Source organism: Megalobrama amblycephala, linkage group LG2 (genome assembly GCF_018812025.1).
Source record: "Megalobrama amblycephala isolate DHTTF-2021 linkage group LG2, ASM1881202v1, whole genome shotgun sequence".
NCBI classification, from domain to species: domain Eukaryota; kingdom Metazoa; phylum Chordata; class Actinopteri; order Cypriniformes; family Xenocyprididae; genus Megalobrama; species Megalobrama amblycephala.
In genome coordinates, this window is record NC_063045.1 from 18,558,023 (window position 1) to 18,578,962 (window position 20,940).

A 20,940-nucleotide genomic window follows, 5' to 3' on the forward strand; every position below is an offset into this window, starting at 1 on the left:
ATCAAATCAACTTATATCACAAATTTTTTTTTTTTTTGAAAAATCCTTATAAATATGATATAGTGATTGTAATTAATATTGAATATCTAATATCTTATAAATGTAAAAATTTAATGAAATATAATTGAATATATATATATAGTTTTATAGGCTAATACATATACATTATATATACATTATTTATTAATTTATTATATTATATTATATAATAAATTATTATTTAACACAAAGTGGCATAAATATAAAATGTAATAACAAATCATTATATATATATATATATATATATATATATATATATATATATATATGCATGCATTAAGGCTATATGAAGGCTTTTAAAATGTTATTTTTATTATATACATATGTAGAGAGAAATAGAGAGAGAGCATATAAAACTATATTTGTTATATATTTTATATTATAAAATTATAATACATTTTAATGGTTTATATTTAAATTTATATATATATATATATATATATATATATATATATATATATATATTAGTGCTGTCAAAATTATTAATCACGATTAATCGCATCTCACATAAAGGTTTGTAAATATATGTGCATATATATATATATATATATATATATATATATATATATATATATATATATATATATATATATATATATATATATATATATATATATTTATATATGGGATGTAAGTCCTTGTGTTTTACGTCATCAGTTGGCTCAAGAAAACCTTAAATCTCCCTCCCACCCCCCTGTATTCGTTTAACTAATTTGCATGTAATTACAAGGTGTGTGTTAATGTGATAGGACGTTTAAAAACCAGATAATGGCTTTTGCTTAAAGCAACAGTGATTGCAAGTGTATTTTGTCCATGCTTGAATTACTGGGTTACTTCTTGCTACAGGCAGGGCTGGGTCTGTGTCGTAGGAATGCACAAATAAGAAGGTCTATTCTTTTTTTGTTTTTCTTCTTCTTTTTTTTTTCTCCTGCAGTTTATGCGTCCTTGGACTCAACTGTGCATGAAGTTCAAGACCCAGCCCAGTGCTCTCTATTACATCAGGCTTTGCTTCAAACTGGCCTCAGATCAGGGATTTATACTTACTGGAAGAAAAATAATCACGTATGAAGTTTGACTGACTTCTAATGGGTATTCGTGCAGAAAAATCAAACCAGATGCCAAAAGTTCTCTTAAAGTGAAGGTAACGGAAATGTCTAGGGTATCAAACATAAAGACGGGCACAAATCAGCGGGCGCGCGCTCACAATCAACAAAGGAAATTCCTTGGCAGCTGGAATATGTGCCTGGAGACTCGCGAACTTCCTCTCAGCATTTAAGAATTCTTCCATCTCCTGTCCACCCAAATTCAAGGGTAGGATTACGCTCCTCCTAATTGGGGGCGGAGCTACGCGGGCCGCTCCACCAATAGCAACGTTTTACAGGTCAGTTTCTCTCAAAGGTGGTCACCACGGTCTCCATAGCAACGTAGAGATCTTTCCACATGTAGTCGAGTTTTACAGTTGGTCCTTCCTCTGTAACGCGAGAGCAGTGAGTGATAGCCGGTATTTTAAACGCAGCTGTTTAGTAGGCCAAATTTGAAGTGGGAGTGTGCCGAGCACCCTTGAGCTGGCCCAAAACAGCTGGAGCGAGAGAGAGAGAGAGAGAGAGTGAGTGAGTGAGGGAAGATTTGGGACGCTCAAAACTGAAAGCAAAGCAGAAACTAGAGCAAGATGGGATTTGACTGGCCGCTTGAGTTTTTGCTGACTCCTGGTAGCTGAACATGATTTTTAAAATCGTAAAATGGGGTTTTAAGGGCGCATGTGGCTGCTGTGGAAGATAGACAGCAAAAGGACGAAGGAGGTAAGATGTTTGAAGAAGATATTTATTTGTTTTCTTGTCTTCTCAGTGAGTGCGATGACGTGATTTGTCAGATTTACAGCTCTCGTGATCTTTAAAAGTTTGTGCAGCTTTCATGGCCACCTGTGTGAGAGTTATTGAATTCGGATGGTGTTTTGTTTTCCTGGCCCTTGCTTCTTTGAGCCCCAGTGTTAAATAAATGTCAGATGAGAGAAGTGGTCCCGCGCGAGATGATTGTTTTCATTCCTGGTCCGACAGAGAAGGACCCCCATGTGTTTGGGGTTCAACACCAGCTGAGAAATTAGTCTAGACTTTAGACGCAGAGCTGTAGCAACTGACCTGAGCACAAAGTGAGACATCAAGAACGCATCATGCATGAATTATATTGCTCATTCCTTTGAAATGGTCTCATTTCCTGTAGTTTTCTCATCACCAGCCGTTTTTTTTTTTTTTGGCACTGTAATTTAAAAACAGCACATGGAAATAATTTCTATACTGAATATTTCTATAGTCTGTTTATTTTTATGCTTGACTCCATAAGGTGTTTAACTGCCTAAAAATCTATCTATCTATCTATCTATCTATCTATCGATTTCTAAAAAGGTCACTATCAAATCTCTATAGTGAATGTTTCTATATTGTTTATTTTTACGCTCAGCTCAAAGATGTTTAATTTTCTAGAAAATGCTCTTTGTGAGCATATTTTATTCATGTATTGACTAATTTATTTTAAAAAGTCATGGAACAAAATCATGGAAACTTCTATAGTGAATATTTGTACATTCTATTTATTTATTTATTGACTCTGATATTTAATTGGCTAGAAATTGCTTTTTGTTAGCATAGTAATTATACATAGACAATTATTAATTATTTTATTTATTTATATATAAAAAAAAAAACCTTAACTGGAACCCTTATAAATTTTTATCCTGTACCTTGAGACTATATTTTTGCCTCTCATTGGTTGTTAAAAACAAACAGCAACAATGACAACAACAAAAAGCATATTGCCTTTCGCTTTATTTTTGAAAATTACAAGATTATCATCAGTCAAATATATTGCCATCTCTAGGCATTGAACAGCTAGATTTTGTTGTAAATATAGCAGCTTAAACACTTAAACATGTGAACAGGTGTGTTAGTGTTTTAAAAACTTAAAAAGTGATTAAAATTGTTTAGATTTTTCTTTATTATCTTGTGTGTGTGTGTGTGTTTTCAGACAGAATAACGTCTATGTATCCAAACGAGAAGTACCTGGAGCAACTGGATGGAGTCCTAATTAAGAGAGGACCAATTAAATCAAATTAATCTCCCAGAAAACTCACTCGCTTGTGTACTTACCTCAGAGCAAACTTGCTTTTCCATTCCGGTCCTAAATAATGGCAAGATCAGATGCCAAGTGCATGTTTCTAACACCTGAATGGGTTTGTTAATTAAAAGTTAAGAGCGGTCAGATGTTAGTTCGACAGCATTGTGTTTTGTTAAATGACAATTGAAGGTTTAAAAGCAGGATAGTGCTGTTAAGCCAAAAGCTAAAACAGGGATAATGTGTCAACAAGCCCTACATTATTCTCAGAACAGGTTAGCATGTTGTATCGGTTACTGGCGAAACTATTTGTTCTACATCAGTGGAACAGATTAATCTTATGTGACACACTAAAATATTCATTATTACTTTCTCTCAGCCTTGGGAAAATCCAGTTTCAATACCAAAATGACATACTGGCAGTTGTTTTTGACATTTTAGATTTTTTAGACACTGTGGTCATTTTTTAGATACTGTGGTCAAGCCTTGGCCAAAGCTGTTTGGAAAGAATGAAAGCTGTGAAACTCTTTTTGTCAACAGAAAGTGATTTATCAAAAATTCACTTAAATGAAGAATGTGCTTTCCACTGGTCTGAGGACAATTAAACCCTCTGTGGTTACTAATGGCCTCAAAGAGACAGTTAAGAATGCCAAATACAGTATATCATGCTGTAAGTGATACTTGTTAATAATGGCCTGTTTGCACACAATTATTTCCCTCAATTCATGCAACTGTCACTCAAAAATGCTAATGCTTACACTGAATTATTTGCACTGAAAATTTTATTCTTAAAGGTGCCCTCGAATGAAAAATTGAATTTATCTTGGCATAGTTAAATAACAAGAGTTCAGTACATGGAAATGACATACAGTGAGTCTCAAACTCCGTTGTTTCCTCCTTCTTATATAAATCTCATTTGTTTAAAAGACCTCCGAAGAACAGGCGAATCTCAACATAACACCGACTGTTACGTAACAGTCGGGGTGTACGCCCCCAATATTTGCATATGCCAGCCCACGTTTCCAACATTATAAAAGCCATTAGACAAGGGCAGCCAGTATTAACGTCTGGATGTGCACAACCAAATCATCAGACTATGTAAGCAAGCAAGAACAATAGCGAAAAATGGCAGATGGAGCAATAATAACTGTCATGATCCATGATAACATGATATTTTTATTGATATTTGTAAACTGTCTTTCTAAATGTTTCGTTAGCATGTTGCTAATGTACTGTTAAATGTGGTTAAAGTTACCATCGGTTATTACTGTATTCATGGAGACAAGGGAGCCGTTGCTATTTTCATTTTTAAACACTTGCAGTCTGTATAATACATAAACACAACTTCATTCTTTATAAATCTCTCCAACAGTGTAGCATTACCCGTTAGCCACGGAGCACTATCAGACTCATTCAAAATCAGAAGTAAACAATATAACAGTATACAATACTCACATAATCCGACGCATGCATGACAAACACTTTGTAAAGATCCATTTTGAGGGTTATATTAGCTGTGTAAACTTTGTTAAGGCACTGTTTAAGGCAAGCGCGAGCTCTGTGGGCGGAGCGCACGGGATTTAAAGGGGCCGCAGCATAAAATCGGCGCATTTATAATGATGCCCCAAAATAGGCAGTTAAAAAAATTAATAAAAAAAAAACTATGGGGTATTTTGAGCTGAAACTTCACTGACACATTCAGGGGACACCTTAGACTTATATTACATCTTTTAAAAACATAATCTAGGGCACCTTTAAGCAGTATTTTTGTTGTGTTTTTATTTAAAGGGGACCTATTATTCCCCTTTTCACAAGATGTAATATAAGTCTCTGGTGTCTCCAGAATGTGTCTGTGGTTTCAGCTCAAAATACCACACAGATCATTTATTATAGCTTGTCAAATTTGCCAGTATTTGGTGTGAGCAAAAACACGCCATTTTTGTGTGTGGTCCTTTAAATGCAAATGAGCTGCTGCTCCCGGCCTCCTTTCTAGAAGAAGGCGGAGCTTTAACAGCTCACGCTTCAGTTGCTCAACAAAGCTGGAGAATCTCACGCAGCCAAAATGACGATTGTTAGTAACAGTGTTCAGCCTTACATTGTTCAAACTGGAGTCGGACACTGATGGAGAGACTCAGGAAGAAGTTACAACTTTTAGAATGCAACTGGACGATTCTAAATGGTTAGTGGATAAATTTATGTAGTTGCTGTGGAGTTGATTCAACTCATCGACTAGCATGTGCCGTCATGTTAATCTTTTGTGCAAATCCAGTGTTGAACTGACCCTGGTTTGTGAAGCAGTCTGGCGTAAAATGACGGCATGTAACAACACTCTACTACAACAACTCTTCCTCTTCTTTAAAGGAGCCCAACATAGCCTCGCCCGCTTTGTTGCGTGTTCCCGGGGGCAGGGTTTATGTAAATTTTGGGATTTGTGATGTCACCAACCTGGGAAGAAGCTCGTTGTAGTCCAGCCCTTTGTTGTAGTCCTTAAAAGCGATTTCTGTAAAAGAAAATATCTCCCTTTGTATTGAACTTTGATCATTGTAACTTTGCAGATGTTGTTTATGCTCTAACAGCAAAATTACACACTAACTAAAGTTAAAAAAGTGAAATCATAATCAAGGACCCATTTAAAAATATGTAAAAATCCTTAAGAAAAGATTAATTTACTTGAGAAGCAACGCTGACTTGTTTTCAGATAACGCATTTTATTATGAGTGTATTGTTTTACTGCACTGTCATATTTTAATTATAAAGTAAACATGTTAAAAGCAAGTGCAATAAGACAAAATACATTCATATTCAAAACACAATCTATGAAAGCAAGTCATCATATCTTATGCATTGTTGATTCCCAAGTAAATTTATCTAGTCGTGATAAACGAAAGTAACGACTTTTCTTCCTTTGTTTATAGCTGGTGAGTTTCTCTTACTGGAAATCTTTTACAAGTTTAGCCAGCAGCAAAGATAGTAATGCAAAAAGTCAAGTTCTTTATTGTCATTGTACAAATACAACAGAATTATTTTACATAGCTAAATACAAATACAGTAACTTGAACGTTTTTCGGTCAGAACGTTGCAGATAAAAATAACAGTTGTAGTGCAGATAAAACAGAACGGATCGGTATGAAAAAAAACCTTCACAGGAAATTCACCATTTATTCAATCAATCAATACATTTGTATTATTAAAGATACTTTCTCTGAAAGAAAGTCTTAATATTTTATGCAGTCAGTGTTGTAGTGTTACTTCTCATGTAAACACATTTTGTTAAACCATAGGGGTTTTTTTTACATAAAAGACTTTTATTTCATAAACAAAAAATTAAATTAAAGCTGCTGTCCGCAACTTTTTTTGTGTTCAAAATTTACAAAAATTATATAATGAGAATGTACAACATGAATCCATTTTCCAAACCATGTTTTTGTCTTATCCTGAATCATTATGGTACACTTATAATAAGTGTTTATATTCGGACTATTTCAGACCGGACTGGTAGGACTCGCCGCAGAGTATCATAGTAACTGCGTGACTCGCCATAGACATACACGGAGAAAAGTAGCTCCGGCTACAATGTTCTTCCGCAAGACGCATGCAGTTCTGTTTATTAACCGCTAGAGGGACAAAAATCGTGGACTGCAGCTTAAGTATGTAAACATTGGGATTCATTCACTAACCATGGGTATGCACAAGTTTGTGCGTGAAATCTGTGTATAAATGTTTTTACAAACAAATTATGATTCACCAAAAACTTTTACGAAAGGCTGTAATAGAAAGGCTTAGTGGTAAGCCCTTATATGGAGATGGTTTTTCCATGTTTTATGCAAATTACAAACCTCATGCTGTCTCATTATTATACTCCAGATTCACGCACCTTTGTGAAATAGGCTGAGATTTTTTTGTGAAAAGTTCTCCTGTGCGTACAAATATAAATAATAAACGCAATTATTAGTCAATGATTCTCTTGTTTTTGTTTCTCTCTATCCCCTCAGCCACCATAATGTTCCACTAACTCTCTGATTCGTCATGGAGGAAGCAGTGACCTCTGAGGATGCTGACCCCCTGCCTGCCCCATCCCAAAACACTGACATCCACCTCGAAGAGCCAGAGGACAGGTATCCTTCTAGCACAAGCCCAGAGCCTGGCTCCCCGTCCTCGCCTTCAAATCAGCAAACTCAAGGCTCTGCCGTATCGGCGCTGCAGACCAAGGTCAAGGCTCTCTCTGAGCGCAGAGTTGTCTGGAAAGAACCTGGAAGTAAGAACCAGGACAAGAAGGTGGTTCCTGGGACCTTCATGCTGGGATACGCCCTCACTGATGCTTGGGGCTCCAGCAGCAGCGATGAAGACGGGGAACCTCACAAGCCCTTGACGTTCCTCACAGGAGACCCCAAGCCTCAGGTAGAACTCGACTACAATCCCATCTCTTCTGAAAACTTGTTGGCAATTCCCCGTGGCCTTGGAGAAGGAGCAAGCTTGGAGAACCTCTCAAACAATGTTTGCGGTCCTCAAGATGATGCTTCCCCATCCGATAAACCTTGGATGCCACCAAAGTATTTCTGGAGGTCCATTAAACCGGAGATGCCAGTTCCAAACGGGAATGTTTCTGTTGGGAAAAACAGACCAAATGGAGGGCCATGGGCCGTTGGCTCCAAAATGGGCCACAAGTTCCCAAGGGAACTCCAAAGGTCTGACAGCCTGGAGAGTCACCTGCGCAGGTACAGTCATGGCGAGGTGGGACAAAGTGGACTCTGGCGGGCCGACAGCTTGGAGAGCATGTGCAGCAGTGGGAGTGCGCTGTCCCTAGCCGAGAGGGTCGAGATGAACCGTGGCCTTCTCAAACAGATGCTGCAGAAAGCCCAGAGCAAAGACCTTGCACTAGGACAGAGGCTGGAGGACCCGATGCACATTGGCGGTAGAGGTATGGAGATCCGTTACAGTGGCTCAGTGACGTGGCGCAAATTTTTTTTTTGTTTTAAATCTATTAATTTCTTCAAAAATATGTTAATGCAATTCAGACTTGCAGACATGACTTTAACAAACCTCTGCTATGATGAAGTTTTTAATTTCTGAATTAAAATATATTTTAAAATGTATTTTGAAACTGAAATCATAACGAAGAAAAAAGAATAATAAAGAAATATAATGAAATTCTTGAAAAAGTATTTATTATTTATTGCTTATTGACTGATTGACTCGTTGCTTAATAATATAATATTTAAAAACCGTTTGTCTGGCAAATCAGTCATGAGGTCCAACCAACATTCAGAAAAAAAGAAAACAAAACATAAACAGGAAGTGACAACATAGATGACCCCTGCAGAGCCTCATGAATAACTATCTTAAAAAGTCAGATAATTTGACCTTTTTATTTTTAAATTACTTCAGGTTGTAAAATATCATGTGGTGCGACTCCTCAAAAACATAATAAAAAATGAAGCTTATAATATGACTTTTTTTTAAATTAAAAATAATAATGAATAAGATGTGTATGTAATTGTTACTGGATGGTGACACCACATGACATGGTTAGACTAGAAACTCTTGAAAATGGTTTAAAATATTTTTAAAACTATATAAAATCAACATGAATACAAAGGCAGTGTTTCAAACTGCCATCTTGTTTCCGGAATCTGAGATGTAATCAGCCTTATCCGTTGTAACGTAATGTACGATATAATGCATAGTTAATCCAAGGCTATCAGACAGGTGCTAAATGACGTTAGCGCATGTCGGATGAGATGTCATTGTCTCCTTTAGAACGTTTAAGCATTACATGCAACAGGTGCACATGACCTCTCTAATGAAGCAGAGGTCATATAGATGAGAGAGCTGGATAATCCAGATATGAGGAGACAGAAGGATAAGAATGAGAATTACACTGATTACAAACAACTTACTCTAATAAAGGTTGTGAGATTGGAAAAACAAAGACGGTGTGGCGCTTCATTTGTTTGCTTCATTTGTACTCAACTTGAAGTAGATGCTGCAAAATTGGTGGAATGCAGGTCTGATCTGTTCTGAAAGCAGGAAAAATGCATAATAAAATAAAAAACATATATATATAATATATATATATATATAAATATTTATTTTATATGTATTATATATATTTAATATCAAGTCAAAATTAATTAGGGAGGTCAAAACCCCCTGTGATTTGCACCCCAAATGTCTCTGTATCTGTTTCCACAGATTTCTGTGGCCTGAATGACAGTGATTGGGATTCTGGGATATCTCTCCAAGGTAGTGAACACAGCCAAAGGTGGGCAGCACAGATTAATGCTCTCACATTATTCTCACACACTTGTATATTTAGCTTCTCACAGTGCTGATTAGAGATTTATTATTTTAGTTGCCCAAGGCTCTCCAAAGTAGCTTTCCTCAATATTTCTAAATGTGAAACATACAGAAAAGGGGAACGTGAGCTCAGGAGAAAACAGCTGCTGAGGTTTTCATAAGCAGAGGAACGAGATCATATCATTGGCTCTTCCTGCCTCTCTTTCAAACTCCACCTAAGAGTTGAATAACAAAGGAAATAGCTCAGCTCTTTTCAACAAACTAATAAAGATGCCATAAATTCTTATATAAAAACATGGGTAATTCTTGAAAAAAGTTTCATTAAAAAAATCAGGAACATACTTTTGTTCATTTAAATATTATTTAAAAAACAGATTATAAGTTATTATAAGAAACCATATGGTCAAAAGGACTGTTAATGTGCTCATGTAGATATGTCAGAAAGATAACAGAAAGAAACATAACAGTGATGAAAAGAAATATCAGACACATTTTCATAAAGCATTATTTTAGAAAAAAAAAATAAGAGTGTAAGAATGATGTTTGAACTTTAATAAAAGCCTAATTTAAGGAGAATTTTTTAAAAGTATTTTATGAAAATTTTATAAAATTTTCATTATGATTACACACTAAACAGAGTTAAAGCTATTAAATAATGACACTGTTAAAATATATCAGTATCATATATTCCTTTTAGTTATATCAGTAGTGTTTCCTGAGATATACCGGTTACTGAGAAAGACCCATACATTCTGATTCTGATGACTTCATATAAACTCTTTTGTGGTTTTAATTTTTTATGTACTTGGTGTTTTTAGTTTTAAAAATCCTTTGAATTAAACAAAAGATGAAAAAAGCAAAAAACAAACAAACAAATCTAAATTCTTGGATTAAAATTACAAACTTGGCTGATAATAAAAAAAACTTTTTTTATTATTATTTAAAAAATGTTTTTTACATTACACACTAAACAGATTTTACGTTATTAAATAACGAGACTTAAGTTCAGTTTCCTTTGAATTACATCGGTAGTAAGTCCTGAGGCATACCAGTTCCTGAGAATGACCCATACATTCTTTTTATATCTTGGTATGGCCATATTTCTATTTTAGAGTAATATTCAGGCCTTTGATCATGTAAACATATGCATAAGCCCATCAAGTGCATCATAATCAGGTACAAACCCAACACACACTCAACAACCGTCAGCCTAATTAGTGATGACGGTCTGCTCCACTTAATCCCCCCACTCCGCACAGGAGCTGACGTGTTTCTTTCTCTCTGTCTCTCTCTGGCCTGCCCACAGGGCCTTTGTGTTGGCCGACGACCTTCCGCTGAGCCCTCGCCACGAGCAGGCCAAACGACTGCTGGAGAGAGCGCGTATGAAGGCCCGGTCCAACCCTATCAAAGCCGACCACACCATCCTACCCGTCCAGAGGGACAACCCGTAAGTTTCTCCGGTCTCTTTTTCTCTAGTCTTCGGCTTGTTGGGGTTTCTGCTGGGGGGGGTTGGGGTTTAGAGGCTTAGGCATCATGGGAAAGGAGGGTGTCTACATGGCCCTCTTCATATCAAAACAAGGAAACCTTCACCTGCTCACACTTGAGGATTTGTTTGGGGGATGTAGAACTTAAACTGTATTATTTGGGGCTGGACTGAATTGTATTTTGCTCCATTTGGAGGCGGGCAGCTGATAAAAGGGAAGGGGGGGGAGTGTTTGGCAGATCTCTTTTCAGAAGCAACAGGTGCTGCTTTCTATTTTAGCCTGGCCTTTTAATACGGCATAAAATATGGCATGATAAAGACATTAAAATAAAGTTGTATCTTCTATGTATTTGAATGAAACTGATATGTGAGTATTGTATAACAATTTAACAAAGATAACCCATTCAATACTATCAGTGAAGCAGCAGGAAGCTAATGGTATCCTGAATTTAAACTTCTAAACTAAGTGTACCAGCGTCCTCCTCCAAACTCTTCTTCTCTATTTCTGCCGGCCACGTGTTACATAAGACAACCCGAATTATACAACATGTACACACGTCTGGTGCCTCTAAATCCCACTTCCCCATCCAGCGCTCTGTTCTCTACCTCAGCACTTTCACACAAAGACAGATGGGCGATCCGCCCCAAACGTCTGTATCCTTGTTTGGTATGAAGACAAGCGGCGTGCATTGCATGGCAGCATCCGGAACAGATTAGGGCAATTTTAAACGTCAACAAAACCTGACACGCACTGAGAAAAGAGGGAAAATATATATTTTAAAAACATTACAAAATATATATATATATTAAAATGTTTTAACAAATATATGTAAATAATAAAAAGTAATATTTAAAATGTATAAATAAGAAATTAAATTAATAGTAAATTACATTTTCAGCAATGTGCTATTAGATGGTTTGACTTTTTCATAAATTACTGTACTAAAGTATTAAATAGAAAACAAAAACAAATAAAAAATACAAATTGTATATTCATATTCTAGCTTGGATCTAAAAATAGTAATTAATAATAGTGAATTAGTGACTGACAGAGAAATCTCTCTCTCTTTTTTTTTTATTTAAAAGGGAGCTTTGATGAAACCGCTTTGCTGTACTGCTCCGCTACACCTGTCATGTCTGCCAGCTGTTACTTTCCTTCTACTAATTCCCTCCCTGCCTCTCCCTTATGGGAAAAACAGCTTGGTGATGTTGATTACACTGCTGTCAGTTTGCTCGGGTTAAACTTAAACATTCAATCTCAAGAGAGGCAGTTAAGTGTTAAGACAAACTCACGGCTGTAAAAAGTCCCATAGGTTTCAGAACAGTGCACAATGGTTAATGGGCATAAAAAGTCCCAGTGCACAATAATACACCTGTAGACTACTATTCTGGCAATTCCACATCTTAGCAAACAGGGAATACAGAAAGGCGCTAGTTTTGATTTTCTTATGTCTAACAAAGACCTGGTGATTTCAAAATGTCTGGTGTGCAGAAGACGACCTTCCTAAAAGGAGTAAAAAAGCATGTCAGGAATGTGCACAGAGGAGCCAAAGCAGAGGGAAAATTTCCTCAGGAATTTGCCCATGTCTCCATGCTTAGAGATAGACTGCAGGCCACTTTGGCATGCATCCGTTTCTTTGAGTATCTAAGTGCACAGGAATGCAACTAATTTCATATATGTGCATGTGTGTACAGGGAGTTGCTCTCCTGGGTTGGTGTACCCTTACACCAGGCTCCTCTTGCCGGGAAGGAGGGCGTGGCGGTCCTCTCGGGAAACCTCAGTGACTCCTCCAGCAGTGACTCAGTGGGCGGAACCCGGCGGAGACACGGCCAGTCCCCAACTCGCGTGCGTTTCGAAGACGAATCCGAGAAGGACGCCGAGGTGCGCTACCTGGAGCGGCTACGCCAGCGGCGCAGGGCTGGAGAAAGAGCACAGGGCCTGCTGGTGTCCAAACCCACCTTGTCATCTTACATCAATGGACAGGCAGAGTCAGGTCATGGCTCGAAGGATTCAATATTCTGGAAGACAAAAGCCAAGAAGAGTTTGTTAAATGGCAAAGGTTCAGAGACAGAAAACAGGCAGTGCAACTCTTGTGGGACTTTTCTAAATGAACCCCATGAGCCTAGCTTGACCTCAAATACGCTGTCCGTACCTAACGGGGAAGTAGAAGGGAAAAAGATACCATGTTGGGTTGCTCCCACCCTTCCCAACCGGCTAGTCCGGATCGAACAGATTAAGGAGACGTACATTGGGACGAGTCCCGCTATTGTCCACAGTGATGGAACGCATTGCAGTCCTGTGGATAATCTGAGCAGTAGAGGAACATTCCAGAAGCTGAAGAAGAAGGTCCGGAAACTCGAGAGCAAGCAGGAACCCTTGTATGTCAATGGCCTGAGGGTTCCAACACCTCCAGACTGCAACAAACTCACACCCAATGGGACTCAAATTTGTCTATCGAATGGAGTAGCATTGCCTCTCAACCCCTATGCCACGGATTTACATGGACAGAGAATCCCAGCCGCATGCAGCCCTACATCCAGCAAAGGTCCTGTGGCACCTCCATTGCCTCCAAAAGGAGAACCGCCCACTTCCCACCTTCCCCAGCCAACCCCTCCACCTCTTCAACCAAAAAAATCTGCCCTGAAATCCAGCTCCAAAGACCGTTCTAATAGTCGGCGGACCGTCACACTCATGTCTTCGCCAGAGTACCACCTGGTGCATCTGGATTCCACAGAGGCAGGGGGCATTGTGCAGAGTTGTCCTCAGGAGCAGGCTTCATCTGGGTTGGGTTACTGGGAGGACCGGTCTGCCATGGTCACCCCTGGACCCTTACTCAGGACAAGCCCGGTTCTGTGTGCTCGAAACCTACCCATACAAGGGGAGGAAAGGTCAACAGGTTAGTTTAAATACATGGGCTAATAACAGTAGTCAATGGTTTATCCATACACCAGGGATGTCTAAACCTGCTCCTGGATGGCCAATGTCCTGCAGAGTTTAGCTCCAACTTGCCTGGAAGTCCAGCACACCTGCATGCTTGGAAGTTTCTGGATGGTTCAGGTGTGTTTAATTGGGGTAAAATCTAAACTCTGCAAGACAGTGGCTCTCATTTGACACCCCTGCCATACACATACAAAGAAACCCTCCCAAAAGAAACCTTGAGTAAGTGCCTTGTTTAAGGGCACAATGGTTATTGTCTTTTGACAGACTCAAACCTGCAACCTTCTGGTTTCTAGCACTAAGATTTAGCCTAGCTGAAAATGAGTTTCTCAGAAAAATAAACAATAGCATGAAGTCTGCAGTAAAGCACTAATAACACTAGCTGTAATAGAGCTAATATAACCTCCTAATTTTTTAATACATATCTTTGCTTCACGCTGCAAAGAATAAAGCTAATATTTAGCGTTGTGAAGGTTAGATTTCAGATGCACGCTTACGTAATGTAATCTAAAAATGAATCAAAGCTTTTCCCAGAATCGAGTGGCAATTCCAGGTAGACCTGTAAGTTCTTCTCCAGTCAGCGAGGTGTCACCCGTGAACGTGTGCACTTCTCTTCACTGCGTTCCTGTCCCACTGGGGATTGTCCAGATCAGCAGATCCATACTGTCCTAGTGGAGTAATCCCACAGTGGGCCAGTTGCTAGTGCGATCAGCAACTACTCTCCCGGTCTTTTTCCACCCTCTCAACAATTTTCCATCTTGTGTGACGCTACTTGTAAATGCATTCTGACACTTACGTTTCAGTAGCATGAGATGCATCACTATGTAATATTGTTATACTTAACAGTTCAGATTACACAGTATCATAATACTTTCATCATAATGTTTAACAGTTTACATAGAATGTTTCATCAATCATCCTTTGATATGCACTGCCACGTTTTCTGTGCTTACTCAGATGTTGAACAGCACCAGACTACTGGACAACTAGGATCTGATGCAACATCCAGCAATGCTGAATCAACACAGACTCATCTCAGTGATGGACACGTCAGAGGGCCAATCAGACCAGTGCATCACAGGGCACCTAGTCCAAACTTTTCACAGTGAGTAAGAAAGAGGTGGAAATGATGAGTATGCTATGCCCTTACCCACGGCTACGTCCCTTTTCTGTAATCTTTTTTGGTTAGGACTTTAACAAACCAGATCCTTTACTAAAATGTTAAATCCTTTCACCGAACAATTTAATTTCCGGGGCAACAATCATACAGATTGCTTTGGCAGTTCAGGCTCAAAGTAGGTCAGGAGAGATGTGGTACAGACTTACTTATGACTCCATTTTTTGTCTACTACAACACTGCCACCTACTGACTGAGAATCACAATTGCATAAACATTTATACAGATGTCACAAAACCAATATCAAAAATCATGATATATATATATATATATATATATATATATATATATATATATATATATATATATATATATATATAAATAAATAACCTGTTATGACTTGCCCTGTTTTTTAGAGCGGGGGCGGATGTGGAGCAGCGGGAAGGTCGACCCAAACTCTCCCTGCGGCGGTTCTTCTCTGCCATGGGGCTGAACAGTGTGGGGTTGCTGGGAAAGGGGCGATCCAGCAGCATGGATCATCTCAGCCTGCACCCCAAACCCAACTCAAACTCGAACCAAAACCTTCGGCCAACATCACCCTCCACCTCTCCCAGCCCCACACACAGACACCACCACCAGCTGAAGAAAGCCCCCTCACTGCAGAGTATACAGCTGGTTAGCACCTTTTGTTATTGTATGACCTTTAGAAGTCCCTCAAAAAACACGTGTTTCTTATAAATAGATATTAATTACAATCGAAGAGAGTATATGAAGTTATTAATTTAAATTTTAAATTTCAAAGCGATAATATATAGTGAGTGGTACTGACTGCATCATTTCTCACCACTAGGGGTCTCCATATCTCCAGCTGAGGAGATCTTCATCTGCTCAAAACCTCTACATTCCCAAGAAGAAAGCAGACCGCTCCTCTGCATACACTCCAGGAGAACAGCCCTGTAGCCCTGTATTAACCAGGTACAACATTTATACAACATACAAATTAATAACACACTAAGATGATGCATCCCTTTAAATTACACCAAACAACATATAATATAATATAATATAATATAATATAATATAATATAATATAATATAATATAATATAATATGATAATGCAGTGTCTAAAAAAATGCAATTGTATTGACGAATATTTTCATTTTTTAAGGGTTGCATTATTTAAAAATATGAACTTAAGACAATTTTATTTACAACAATATTACTATATTAAATAATTATAAACAAATATAAATATTATATGGGTCAATTGCGAGACGTGTCATTTTTTTGTCCAAAGGCCTCAATAATAATAAAAAACAAAGATATGATATCCAAAGTATATAAGGTAGTACAACTAGATCTCTTTTATTGAATCCAAAAGGTTTTCATTTATATTTTGCTACATATAAAGGTATTTTAAAGATTTTGAAGTGTCAAAAGGTCATTTGGTTTAACCGTCCAAAGGCCAATACAGCCACTTCATTTGTGATTAAAATATCTTAAAATGAAATAAATTTATATATTTTTTATTCTGGCATGATTTTATAACATCATATATTAACATGGTGCAAAATGGTATTAGAATTATGTGTAGAAGTCGTTGCTTTGTTATGAGAAATAATGTCCGGAAAAATTAATTTTATTTATGTCATTCGGAGTAACCAATATAAAGGGACCATTTTGGATCAAGTCATGCGGTCAATATCATGTGACAGGATGTGACATCATTCAGACACCTGCAAAGGACCACATGGGGTGCTTCTCAATATCCCTCCTCGTCTCCTCGTCTCCTCGCTCCTCCGTCCTCCATCCTATGACCCGGAAAACGATCGAGCTCAGCCATCTTGAAGGACATCTCAATTCTCTAATTGCACCGAGAGGAGGCGAGGAACGAGGAGTGAGGAGGCTTCCTGAGGAGTCATGAGCGAGGATACACAGGTGCATCCTTTGCGGAAGTCTTTCTCATCGAGAAACGTGACGCACGTATAAATCCTCCTCCCCCTTTATATCTCTCACAATAATTTAAATGTAAAAAAAACTTTATACCTCATATATTTCAACGGGGCATCTTGCTTTATTAATATTTATTATAATTTTTTTAAATAACCAAACTTTAATAACATATGGATAGATCCCTGGAGTGCAGCTGATGACGCTTTAAAGTGACGCTAAAGGGAGCGAGGATATATCATTTCACTTGATTCAATTCCTCCGTCTCGCATCTTTTCCTTGCGTCCTTCCCTCGCATCCTGAAGGGGTGGAGCTAAGACGCGAGGAAAGGAAGCAAGGAAAGGAAACGAGGATGCACAAATAAGAATTGAGAAGCACCCATGGTCATGAAGCAAATTAACTAACTCTATTTTAACTATTTGAAAAATTCATGTTTTCACTTGCTCAGACGCATGTCCCCAAACATCAGGTCATATTTTAAATATGCATGTTGTAATATTTTAAAAACTTGTACTAAATATAAAATGTTTGATTGTTCTTTTGCTAGCTAGCTAGATATGATTCTGTTAGCATTGTTTGAAGATATCGTCATTCAGTATAACCCATGGCATAACCAAATGGGTCATTCGGTAAAACCGAAATTTTGGTTAAACCGAATGACATTTTTGGTGACAAATTTTGTCCATCTTGTAAAAAATGACTAAAGGAGTGTTTAACTGATTATAAAAACCACATAATCTCATTGTTAACACTTAATAAAACTTCAAAATTAATTATATCTCCATTATGTTTTTTTACACTTTTAAAAACCTTATTCGTCAATGACATATCTATATAATTAATTAATAGTAATATTATTATCATTGTAATATTAATATTATTTTTTTTTATTTAAATATATAATAGATAAATATACACTACATATAAATATATATTATTTTCATACTTTTTTTTTTTTTTTACAATTTACAGATTTTTTTAATAAATAATCCCATAATAATTTACCAAAAAGAATCTGATACCATCCCGTCATTTTTTGTAAGTATTTTTTCACGCACATGCACGTTGCTCTGTCTCATTAAATCTGCCTATTTACCTCTTTGTAACCTTCTAGTGTAATGAACGATGGCAATTTCAAGCATGACATGTTCTGCGGAGCATGCTTCGTGCTCCTGTAACATTCAGACAGCTGTCGTGTTGTGCAACAGGATAAGTATTTTCCATTGACTGGGTCAGCAGCAGCAATAAAAAGAGAGGGAGGGAGGGAGGATAAAAATAGAGGTGTGTGTGTCTGCCAAAGAAAGACATGGAATGCTGGCAATGATCACCTGTCTACATGCTGCTGCTATATTAAGCCTAGTATTACTAGACACTGCCCTTTAAGTGTATTTGGATTCACAGTGCCAGATAGCGTGTTTGTCACCGGTGTTGCGATTCGATAGCGCCTGTGGATGTGTGTGGTGTTTATGAGTGTGTGAATGTGTGTCTGAGTGAAGGAGAGATAGCCAGAGAGGAAATTCCAGCTTCAGTGACTGGAGCAAAGCTGCAGCTTACATCATCTTCCTTGAGAGCCAATAAGGATATATCTATTCTGGTTGTGTCTTGTTTATTCAGCCTTCACAGTTGAAAATACATGGTATTCTTTGTAGAGATAAGGTGTCAGATAAGGGTGTCTGTTTATGTACATTTTATTTTTCTTATATTATAAATATGATTATCTAAAATAATACTAATATAATGATGTATTTAACATTTATTATTTTTTTATTATATAAAATTACATATTATATATATATATGTTTAAAAATAAACATATAAATGTAATTCAAAGTAATTATAAATAAAATTTAAAAATATAACCACCTAGTAACACCATAGCAACACTCTAGCGTAACGGTAGCAACTTCAATGATCAAGAACCACTCACATTTTCCTAAGAAAATAAAGTTCTAGCACTGTTACATGCCAACTGCTTGAATTAGCATAATTCAAAATCATAATTAATAAATAATAAGTAACTCACCATATAATCTTGCAGTAAAATACTTCAGTTGTATTTATGTGGTCGTTTTAGGTAGATAAATCTGTGTGTGTGTTTCAGGGGTCTTCAGCGTGCCTTGAGTGTAGAGGACGTGGGGCGGCCCAGTGCGGTGCGCCCGGTGGGACGTGTGGCTCAGGCTTTCCCCGACGGCACCATCTTACTGGAGCTCTCCAGACCCCCCAACGGCCCCTTCGGCTTTCTCATCTCACGAGGAAAAGGCAGGCCAGACTCAGGTGAGTGACCTCTCGCTCTCGTTTTCGTGCACTTCTGACGTAGTCGGAACGTTTAAGACTAACTCGCTTTATGTTTAAGGGGTGTACGTTGAAGAAATGGGTGACGGCAATACGGAGAAACTCTACGCGGGGCTGCTCGGGGTCGGGGACGAGATCTTAGAGGTGAACGGTGAGAAGGTGGCGGGACTCAGTCTGGACCTGGTGACTCGTTTAATGACTCAAAACAGTACGGCTTCAATCCGCATACTACGACATAGACGCCTACAGCGCTAACTGAAGACCAGACTGAGCCAGATCGACTCTGATCTTGTTTTGTTTCAGTCGACGCAATCGAACACTGTGCTAATGAGCGTCAGAAATAAAGTCAGGGATGAGTTTGTGTAAACGGCAGTATTATGTTTTACCGCCCTTTGGATTTTTTTTTGCTATTTTTGCTATTAAGCAATGATGAGGTGACAGTCCATATTAAAGGGATAGTTACCCAAAATGAAGGGTTTCTTTTCATGTATTTTGTTCCAATCCTATTTCATTTTTTGGGTGAACTCATCCCTGAAGCCTCTGTTATGGCTAATTTACAGTGGTACCTCAGAAAAATATTATATTCAGTAACATTCATTGGATCGTTGTTTCCTACCAGAATGGTACTATTGAATTATATCGTTACAACAGAATATTATATATCTGTGGCACAATTATGTATGAAGGACAAGGATATTTCACGTACTGAAAGCTAAACTCAAGTATTATTGTAATGAAGGACAGTCGAAATGTGTTTGCCAAAAAAGACCAATGAACATCAATGTTTATCCTACTTCTGAACATTTTGTTTCATTGAAAGCCGTCATTTTCGCATTCATACCATCGGTTCTAGTACTAAACCTTCTCCATGCTGCTGACGAGTACACAGATCTATATTGCACACAGTCAAAAGAGGTTTATATACTCTCTTAGAACTCATTGCACACGCTGCAGTCGCATTGATCATCAGCTCTAAATGCTCTTTAGTAAATTGATTCGATATTTCTCCATGAGGCAGCACATTGGTATGCCTCTATAGTGCAACCTGACACCATTAGTGTGCTGTCCTGAAGGATATCAGTATTACGGTACGTGCTGCGCAAAAAGCTACCAACCTAATGTATTTTGTTACAGTTATTTATATGTGTTCCTATGAAATAAAACAACTGGCTTTTGTGGGATGGCTTGTTTCTTTCCTTCATAGATTGTGTTAGTATTTTAGCAGGACCAGAAATGCAGTGAGCCACTTAGTATGGAACTGAATGGGACCAATCCATAAACCATTCAAATTGTTTCAATTGTATAAACACAAGATGTAAACAATATGAGAGGGAACTAAAAAATCTCTTGCTAACATTTTCCATGTAAAGTTACAGCCAATATTACAACTTTGTTGCCATGATAATGCCGTAAACTGTATAACTGTATAACTTTTAACCTAAGAATTATAGTAAGTGCTTTTATAAAATTACAAGCATCACATATCTGCTTTTAATCAACCAAAAATTGTCCCCATTCACTTCCATTGTAAGTGCCTCACTGTAACCTCCTTTTTTTTTTTTTTTTTTTTTTTAAGAAAACAAAGAGCAAGTGGAAATTAACTTTTTGGTAATCTGTGGATTCAGATTAATTTGTACTGAACCAGAAATATTACTTTAAATTCGAAATGAAACGGAAGTTGCGATAATCTTTTCTTCCTGATTGTGAAGTATATCCGA

The 20,940-nt window shown here is 37.6% G+C and overlaps 1 protein-coding gene across 2 annotated transcripts; it reads left to right on the forward strand.

The window, feature by feature from the left end:
- The first annotated feature begins 1,110 nt into the window (after positions 1-1,110).
- Positions 1,111-20,398, forward strand: si:dkey-121a11.3 (uncharacterized protein KIAA1614). 2 transcript variants are annotated; one of them, XM_048164564.1, is made up of 10 exons: positions 1,111-1,420; positions 7,137-8,062; positions 9,337-9,406; positions 10,748-10,888; positions 12,620-13,821; positions 14,820-14,967; positions 15,396-15,654; positions 15,830-15,954; positions 19,032-19,204; positions 19,284-20,398. In XM_048164564.1, exons 2-10 carry the CDS (start codon positions 7,171-7,173, stop codon positions 19,475-19,477), a joined length of 3,204 nt encoding a protein of 1,067 aa, XP_048020521.1. In that variant the 5' UTR covers positions 1,111-1,420; positions 7,137-7,170; the 3' UTR covers positions 19,478-20,398. The 2 variants fall into 2 exon arrangements, with proteins under 2 accessions (XP_048020521.1, XP_048020517.1); XM_048164560.1 differs by lacking the exon at positions 1,111-1,420 and adding an exon at positions 1,450-1,838.
- Positions 20,399-20,940: the final 542 nt, after the last annotated feature.